This window comes from Olea europaea, chromosome 11 (assembly GCF_002742605.1).
Source record: "Olea europaea var. sylvestris chromosome 11, O_europaea_v1, whole genome shotgun sequence".
NCBI classification, from domain to species: domain Eukaryota; kingdom Viridiplantae; phylum Streptophyta; class Magnoliopsida; order Lamiales; family Oleaceae; genus Olea; species Olea europaea.
The window spans coordinates 9471971-9481991 of NC_036247.1; the positions used below are offsets into that span (position 1 = coordinate 9471971).

A 10021-nucleotide genomic window follows, 5' to 3' on the forward strand; every position below is an offset into this window, starting at 1 on the left:
ACAAGAAGATTCTTCTTATATCTTTCTTGATTTACATATCTTGTTTTGATATAATATTGCGAACTTGATGGTTCAACAATACTTAAATTCTTAAGTTTGCTTATTTTAGAGTTTTGTCTAGAGGGGAATCTTGCAATAAGATTATCTCTTCCTAGGCTGACACTATTTCTTCTTATTAGTTTTCCTTCAGAATTAATTTCTCTGGCTTGTTTATGGAAATCAAGCATTATCTGTTCGGGTATAGTGACATCATGTTCTTGGTATTTCCTAGGAGGTATATATTGTGCTAATTCCTCAAAATCTTTATGTATGATAATATTATCAGTTATTTTCCTTAGATTGTTATGATGGCTAGTACTAAAAGCAAAAATTGATTTTATGCTTATACTGATAGCCTTACTTCTTCGTGACATTTTCAAGTTTCCAATTCTATAATATAGATTGAAACTTTGGTTAATATTTTCATCATTTAATGATATTGCATAATTTGATTTTACTGTAAATATTATTTTCTGATAGACTAGGTTTCCTACAACTGTTCCTAATAGAGCATCTATAGAATCTTGTAAGATTCTGTTGTCCATACAATATATTTCTATTGGTATATTCATACCTTCTCTAAAGAATCCTTTTACCATTATCTGGACTCATCCTATTTCAATTTGTTTCATATGTTCTATGGGATTTTGGATAACTTTTGTTTTACCCATTCTTTTGTGATTATAGGAATTCTCACTTTTCCTATAATATCTTCTATGTTGATAGACATTTCTTTATAATTCATACTTACAATTGTTTTATTTACTCTTGATAATATTTCTAAGAATTCTTGATGGAATACATCATTTTCTTGTAGGTCTAATATTTTTTTGGTTATTCTTGTATATTTTTTAATAACAAAGGTAATTTCTTGATTTATACCTTCTATTGAGTCTTCAACTTCTTCAGTTGTTTCTATTCCTATTTCTGATTGTTGTATGTCCTGATTCATATATACTATTTCCTCATAGTCTTCCTCTGATGAGGATGTATTTAATTCATAAATGCTACTGCATTCACTACTTAAATCTCCAAAATATTCAATTGGTTCTATATCACTATCATCTTGAAATTTTTCATAAATTTTAAGAGTTTTTATATTTTGTCTATCTTTCTTTTTAGGACATTGAGAGGCAATGTGTCCTTCTTCATTAGAGATGAAACATCTACATTTTTTAATATTTCTTGGTTTAAATTTTTTATTCCAATTTCTATTCTTGAAATATTTTTTGTGTGGTTTAAAATTCCTTTTCTTTAATTTTTTGTAATTTTTGAATTTTCTTTTATATTTCTTATATTGTTTATATTTCTTCTTATGTCATCCAAATTGTTCGACTTGGCCTATATCTTTGTAACAATATAATGAATTCTTTCTTATTTTATATGCTTTTTTACTTTCTAGGGCTTCTCTGCACCACATGCCTATCATTCTTTTTGTAAATTTAATTATGCTTCCAAAACTATCTATTTTTACTCTTTCCTCTTGTCCAAGAAGTAATAATTTTTCATATTCTTTTAATAACTTAATTCCCCATGAGAATGGTAACTTAGTAAAATAAGACCTTAATATAGGTTTATTTTCTTGTCTTTCAAGTTCACACATATCACATATTTTTAAATTTTTCATTGTTATCATTCCTTCATTATATTCATCTTGTTTTCTTTCTTCTTCATTAGAAGCATATCTATCTCCTAAGAATTTTGTTCTTAAGATTTTTTCAAACCTTTTTAATATCTCCTGTATATTTTGATCATTCAAAGTATTCCTATTATCTAATACTTCAGTTCTATTATCTCCATATTTTATTCTTCCTTTTATAAATTCTGGTAGCTTTCTCCACCATTTAGAAACAATTCCTCTGAATGTATGTCTTATAAATCCAAAAACTGTATATGTTTCCTATTTATTAAATTGTATTGCTAAGTCGGTACTTTTTATCCATATTTCAATAGCTTTATTTTTATCTACACAGTCTAGATCTAACCATACTCCCGTTGTGTGGATTGGTTCATTATATGATTTCATTGGATTTATTTCTTTTATGGATTGTTTTCTTATATTTCCAGTGTATCTTTTCTGTATTTTCCTATATTGATTAATATCATCTTTAAGTGGTATCGTAGTACCATAAGGATAATCATATTCTTCATCACTACTGAATTCTATTTTGATATTTCGACTTGATGATGGGTTAGTATTCATCTTTGTATTTTTCATTTTTTAGTTAATTCATCTAACTTTTTTTTATATTCATCTTATTCTTCACCAGTAGATTCTAAGAATTTTTGTTTTAGTTCTTCTACATCTGTAATCATATATTGATTTTCTTCATTTTTTCCCTTTATTATTTTCTTTTTGAGTTATTCTAAAATCTTGAAGTGGATTAATTATAATCCTATCTTTTCCTTTAAAATTTTTATCTAATAGAGCATTTCCTACTTGTAGATTATGTTCTAAATTTTCTAATCTTTTATGTATATCCACAAAACTTTCATTTGTGGTGTTTTTAGGTAAATAGGGATAACTAGGTTTTTTTTATGTTTTTCTACTTTTTTCAAAAATTCTTCAATTATATTTTCTTCATCTACTATGTTTATCATAATTTTAGGTTTGTAACATGGCTTTGATACCATTTCGTCGGAGTACGCAACGGACGGGTTAAAATTTTTGAGCCAATTAAAATCTTTATAAGTATTTATAATTTCACAATATAATTTATAAAATTCACTATTTTTTGTTAAAACCTTTTCTTTAATAATTATATTTAATTTGTTAATTCTTCTTTCCAGTTTAAAAATTTGTTTATATATATTATTTTCTATTTTGATTGCTCTATTATCTATATAAACATTTTTATATTTTAATCTTGGATCTAAATATTCTGTAAAGGAACTCTTCAGATATTCTTTTAGATAATTTAATTCATCATTTGTTGCATTTCTTAGATCAATAAAATTTTGTATATTATTTGGGTTTAAATTTATTAAAAATTTATGATCTATATTTCTTTGAGGACCTAATTGAGGGGTTTTATACATTATAGTGGCTTTGATTGCAAAATTTTCTTTGAGGGGTATTTTTGGAAAAATTATTGTTTAAAGGCTATTTTTCAAATAATTATTTTTTCAGGTCCAATCTTATAAATTGCTCTTGTATTTAGGCTATCTATAGGTATTTCCTCTTGTGGGGGAGGAAATGGGGATATTTTAATCCTCTCTCTCTCTCTCTAAAAAATCTCCAAAGTTGATATGATAAATTAGAAGAGTTTGTTCGGTAATAATTATGAGAATTGATTTTTTAATAGTTAAAGAGAAAAGTAAATTCTATTGACGAGTGTAGAAGCCAAAAATAATTGTTGAAATAGTAAAATAACGATCAAAAAATTAATTTTTTGAAATTACTGTCAAACAGGGGCAAAGTCTAGAACACATAGAAGGCGGATAGAAAATTGACAGATCTACTATGTAACATGCATGGATGGTACCATTATAAATACAATTGTGCTATGTGTACAATCAGGTTGACAATTAGACACATGTGAGAAGGCTCACGCTAAATAAAAAAAATCATGAATTTCCCCTCCTGTGAGTACATTATCAACCTGGGTTTTCGTACAAAAAGAATAATTCATATAAATATGCAGGACTTGGAGGACACGAATATAAATATTGCGACTGACCAAAAGAAAACGAAAAAAAACCTCAGTCGTGTATTCAGCTCTCCTGCAGACCCAAAAATAGAACAAGAAATCAGCTCCAAAGTTTTCTACCTCCTCTTTGCTTTAGCTTAGATCCTTAGAACCATTTACTAGGGGTTTGACCCTATAGTACTGGGTCATTTTCTAAATTTTATTTTCACCTTTTTGGGGGCAAGCATAGGCAAAACAAGTTATCGTTCATGAAAACTTGGAGATTTCTATTTCTCTCTTTTTTCGTTTTAAATTTATTGTCTTTAGGTTTCAATTATGGCGTCTCGCAATCGGAGGAACAGAAGAAGAACAAGTTTCGCGAGCGTGAGGCAACCGATGATGCTCTTGGTTATCCCAATTTGTACGTATAATTTATTTAGATTTGAAAACTATTTGCATAATTATTGTTTGATTCATTGACACTATTGTTTATGACACATTAGTGGTTATGTTTATTTGAATGAATGTTTTATTATATAAAAATCGAAAATTCATTATGAATGGATGAAAGTGTGTCTTGGTAAACAACTGATGAATAGTACTATAATATTTCTACGTGCATCTTTTATAGGTTTAATAAATGGGGAAATTGTGAGCTGTGTTATTTGTTAAAATGTTTTATGATTTTATGGTTTGGGTGTGCTTAGTGATGAGGATGAGCTGTTGAAAACTCAATGCCCTCGGCATTTGGAATTAAGATGGCAGACTGAAGTGAGTTCTAGCATATATGCATCGCCGTTGATTGCTGATATCAACAGGTAAAAGGAAAAGCTGTCTGCTTTATGGTTTTTGTAGATAGAACTGCTTTTATTTCGTTCTATTTCCCTTTTTTGTAACTTTCATGTTTTTGTAAAGAATATGTAATGTGAAACTTAATCAGCTAAGAAAAAATACATGTCGAATACGAAGTAAACTTTGTATTAACAAGTCTCCTCTTCCAACAAGAGTTGTTATTTCCTATTGATTGAGATTTGATAAACTTTTCTTCAATAACTGTATTGGTCAATATTTATATTTACTTATCATTGCCGTTGTTTTGTTATCTTTAACTCCAATGTGTTCTGATTAAGAACTTTCCTATTTATGCTCAAGTGATGGAAAGCTTGAGGTAGTAGTTCCCTCTTTCGTGCATTACTTGGAAGTCCTAGAAGGTGCTGATGGAGATAAAGTGCCAGGTACACCTTTGCTTGTAGAGTTGAAATGAAGCTTAGATAGAGATATATTTCTCAGATTCACTTGGATAAGTAAATACTTGTTTAAATTTTTCTTATTGACTATGGAGGACTAATTTGTTAATCACATTGTTTCATAGGAAGCTCACAATTCATTAAACGCATCGAATCCTACACCAGAAGTTCACAATTCATTGAACACATCGAATCCTGCACCTGAAGTTCGTAATGATGCATCTAATAAAACAGTTTCCACAACCGAAATTCAACGTGATGTACAGAATGCATCTAATCTAGAGGATCCAGGAAAAAAGGATGTTAGTCAAGCAAATGCTGAAATCAGTATGCCACATAACATTAGTAGCAATACATCTTCTAATTCAAACACAAGGAGAAGGCTTCTTGAAGAAAGTGTTTCTGAATCTGGATCCAAAGGTAATGACGCTGAGGATGTTCATGCTGCTACTGTCGAAAATGATGGAGGCTTGGAAGCGGATGCTGATTCTTCATTTGAGTTATTCCGGGATAGTGAAGAGTTGGCTGATGAGTATAACTATGATTATGATGATTATGTTAATGAAACCTTCTGGGGAGATGAGGAATGGACTGAAGCACAACATGAGAAATTGGAAGATTTTGTGCATATAGATGCACATGTTTTGTGCACTCCTGTAAGTATATTAGCATATGTAGCTTCTGCTTCCTTGCTTATAGGGGTTGTAAGCATTCCTCTTTCCTGCCTTTGAGACCTCCAGTATAAGGTTTCTTAATGTGTTTTATTACCAAATTTGATATCTTTTAAACTTCTTTTCAGGTAATAGCAGACATAGACAATGATGGGGTGTCAGAGATGATTGTTGGAGTTTCCTACTTCTTTGACCCTGAGTGAGTTTCTTACTTCAATACAATGTGCTAAAACTTCAATCCTACAACTTTCATTTTATTTTTTATTTTAGAAACATTTCATCAGTTCTTTAAATATATTATCTGTGTGGATGTTGCGGCTTCTTTTTAATACTGAGGAAATAAAGAAGAAAAAACTCTAGCATCTTGCATTATGTTTTATCTCTTTCACTGATTGGAATCTACTAGAAGTGGTCTGCATGCCATTCAGCTGATTATTGTAGGTTCATAGGTATTATGATAATCCAGAGCATTTGAAGGAACTTGGTGGCATTGAGATTGGAAAATACGTTGCTGGTGGCATTGTTGTTTTCAATCTTGAGACAAAGCAAGTTAAATGGACTGCACAGCTGGATCTGAGTACAGATTCTGGAAATTTCCGTGCCTACATATATTCATCTCCAACAGTTGTTGATTTGGATGGTGATGGGAATTTGGACATCCTGGTTGGAACTTCTTATGGTTTGTTCTACGTATTGGACCACAAGGGTGCGTGTTCTGTTCCATGTATTTGAAGATTTCCATAAACTTGCAAGAAATTGGTTTTACAACAATTTTACAATTGGACTATACTATCTCTATTTGTTATTTTTTTGTTGTTTTTATCATCATCATCATCATTTTTTGTGTTTTGGGTGTGGAAAAATATGAACAGTGGCACACATAAAAAATCTGAGACCATTATTTCGTTGTTGAATTTATGAGTGTCTACAAAGTCCATTTACCTACCTTTTAACCGCATATTTTCCAAACATTCACTATTCAAAGCTTTGTTTTTGCTAAATATTGGCCATCAAACAGGTGCTTATTCTCTCCAGATCATATTGAGACACATTCTTGTATTTTTTAACTTTTAACCTTCTAGTTTGCATCTCTTATTGGCTTTTTTATTAGCCTTACTGTAGCTTATACTGATTCAGGCAAAGTGAGAGAGAAATTTCCACTTGAAATGGCTGAAATTCAAGGGGCAGTAGTTGCAGCCGATATCAATGATGATGGCAAAATTGAATTGGTGACTACTGATACACATGGAAATGTTGCGGCTTGGACTTCACAAGGAAAAGAAATTTGGGAAGCACATGTTAAGAGCCTTGTTCCACAGGCAAGTCACAATTTCTTGACTCCTAAATACGGTAAATTCAAACTAGATATAATGTTTGTGTATGACAGGAGAATTATTATTTTTTCTCAGGGTGCCACGATAGGTGACGTGGATGGGGATGGTCATACTGATGTTGTCGTTCCAACAATATCTGGAAACATATACGTTCTGAGTGGCAAGGATGGGTCAACTGTACGACCCTATCCATATAGAACTCATGGTAGAGTGATGAATCAAGTTCTTCTGGTCAACTTGAACAAACGCGGGGAAAAAAAGAAGGGACTAACCATTGTTACTACATCATTTGATGGTTACTTATACCTAATAGACGGGCCCACATCATGTGCCGATGTTGTGGATATTGGAGAAACATCGTAAGATAATTTAAAGTTCATGTAACCAATAGTCATTCTTATAACCACTACCTTCTTACTTCACAAATATATTACATCTTCTTTAATGACAGATATAGCATGGTTTTGGCCGACAATGTCGACGGTGGAGATGATCTTGATCTTATAGTGACAACCATGAATGGCAATGTCTTCTGTTTTTCAACACCTTCTCCACATCATCCACTCAAGGCAGGATATGAATGAATTAAATCTGCTTTTATTTATTCGCAACTTGACATATAATTATTAATGCATCTTGATTATGGATTTCCAGGCTTGGAGATCATCGAATCAGGTAAGAAACAATGTTGCACATCGCTATGGCCGCGAAGGAATCTATGTTACACCATTATCAAGAACTTTTCGTGATGAAGAAGGCAAGAGTTTTTGGGTCGAAGTAGAAATTGTAGACAGATACAGGTTTCCATCTGGCTCCCAAGCACCTTATAATGTCACGGTATGAAGCTTCTTCTGGCTTTGATTCTTTGCATATCTAGGAAAAAAAGGGAAAACTTATTTACCATTTGCTAATATTATCTTCTGTCTTAATGTAAACATAGATAAGTTTGTTGGTTCCTGGCAATTACCAAGGAGAGAGAACGATTAAGCAAAATCAAGTCTTTGATCGTTCTGGAATACATCGCATTAAACTTCCAACTGTAGGAGTTAGGACTGCGGGGACTGTACTAGTAGAGATGATTGACAAGAATGGACTCTATTTTTCAGACGATTTCTCCCTTACCTTTCATATGTATTACTACAAGCTGTTAAAATGGCTTCTTGTCCTTCCAATGCTCGGAATGTTTGGCATTCTTGTCATCCTGCGCCCACAAGACACCATGCCTCTGCCATCATTTTCTCGAAACACTGACTTGTGATATTGAGCAGCCAATGAAATCTGACGTGCATATTAGGCATTACACAGCAGTTGAGGGTTGCCATCTTCAGAACCCTTGTGCTGAAAAACCTAATTAGATCAAATTTAGTCTCTGATAAATCTTCAACGTCTCATCTCTGCTACGGAGCCTGTGCCTGAGACGAGAGATTTGTGTTTGGAAATGCAAGGCATATGTTGTAATTGGAGCTGATTAAGGAAAGGTTTTATTTGATGTAATTGAATTCTTTCCTTTGCGAGATTTATACAGAAAATTAGATTTTTGACCCTACACTAAATTTGATTTTAGCGGATTTTCTGGTCATTCTTTTTTTCTTTTCTTTTTTCTCCCTCTGCATTCTGTTATATCCTTTTTGGGTCTTCTTAATCTTATATTTCGTCGTGCGATTTAACCTGTACCAAATATTTTATTGGTGCATGTTTGGCCAAGCTTAAAAAGTTTGCTTATAACTAAATAACTTTCATATTTCTAAGAAACTTGGTGGTGATTCTCCACATTTACACTGTTCTTTGTATCAATGAAGAATCGTTAAAGTCATGATTTTAAGTCTATTTATCGTGTCAAACCTTTTAAACTTTTAGATAAGATAGTTCAACAAGATTTGATAGTTTTTACATCTTTCAATGTTCCTTCCTCTATTGTAGAACAAATATAACACCATCGACGAAAAAGTGTGATGGCATTGTTTACCTCATTCCCTTGAAATAGGCTCCCGATGGAAACTAAGTTTACCTGCACGATAATTTACACTACTGTCAATAAGATTTTCATTTTTTCTTCGTCAATACTGCTCATTACTGTTCTATCTGCCTGCCGAGCATGCTACCAGTTATTCCACTTATTAATTCTTTTTGAAGAAATTCATAGTAACCTGTACGAGTCACAAGAAAGAGCAGTTCCGACCATGTTCGGCAGAAAGAGGCACAATTAGGCTGAGAAAAATCTGAACGAGGTAGGTTTTTGTGTTAAGAGTTGGTAAAAATGAGAAGCGAGAGCTTCAAGAAATGCATGCTTAAAATTACTTCTAATCAACTTGTTAAGACCCAGTTTGCCAACCTTTCTTTCAAAATTCTTTTTTCTCATACTCATTTTCAACTACACATTTTTACAATAAAATATTCTTCACGTAAACTCAAAACTGTTTCCTATGTTTTAACCATACAATTTCCAGAAATTTACTATTAAAAACTCTTTCAAAAAATTCTTGTTGAACAGTGACTAAATTTAGCTTAGAGCAACTATTTATAAATAACATCTTATATATATTATAGAGAGCATCCACATATTTAGAGAATCAAAATTTTATTTGTAAATTTATCTGATCAAGCGTGCTTTTGAGTTTTGTCTACTGCATTATCATATTTAATAGAATAGGAACATTTTGGTTCTGCATCTTTTGAAAAATGGGCAGTTTTTCTCGAGAATATCATGTTTAATACAATTGAAAAAGATTATAATAAAGTTAATTTTGCGTACGCTTTTAAGATTTAAGTCAATATGCTCTTGGCTAGCATGAGAAGTGGCAAAATTTTACTTTACAATCAAATAATAATCTACCTCATGTCACGGAAAAAACTATAAGATTAAAATATAAATTTTATAAAGGACTAATTTGCTCAGTATATTGAAATTTGAGGACCTAAATGTAAAATAGAAAATGAATTCAGAAGGCAACGTCCGAGAATTTTGAAACAATAAAGACGCGGTTCTTGTTTACACCAGACATGCGATTTTAGTTGACAACAGATAAAACTGTTGCGAATGAACCGGACAGAAGCCCATTGAAATATTTTAAAGCATTATAACGTACACACAATGACACGAA

At 31.7% G+C, this 10021-nt stretch overlaps 1 protein-coding gene across 1 annotated transcript; it reads left to right on the forward strand.

Annotated features, from left to right (window-relative positions):
* The first annotated feature begins 3719 nt into the window (after positions 1–3719).
* Positions 3720–8490, forward strand: LOC111404434 (protein DEFECTIVE IN EXINE FORMATION 1-like). The gene is made up of 11 exons (XM_023033244.1): positions 3720–4089; positions 4376–4486; positions 4821–4917; positions 5041–5571; positions 5715–5785; positions 6036–6292; positions 6724–6905; positions 6996–7279; positions 7372–7489; positions 7575–7757; positions 7861–8490. Exons 1-11 carry the CDS (start codon positions 3938–3940, stop codon positions 8176–8178), a joined length of 2304 nt encoding a protein of 767 aa, XP_022889012.1. The 5' UTR covers positions 3720–3937; the 3' UTR covers positions 8179–8490.
* Positions 8491–10021: the final 1531 nt, after the last annotated feature.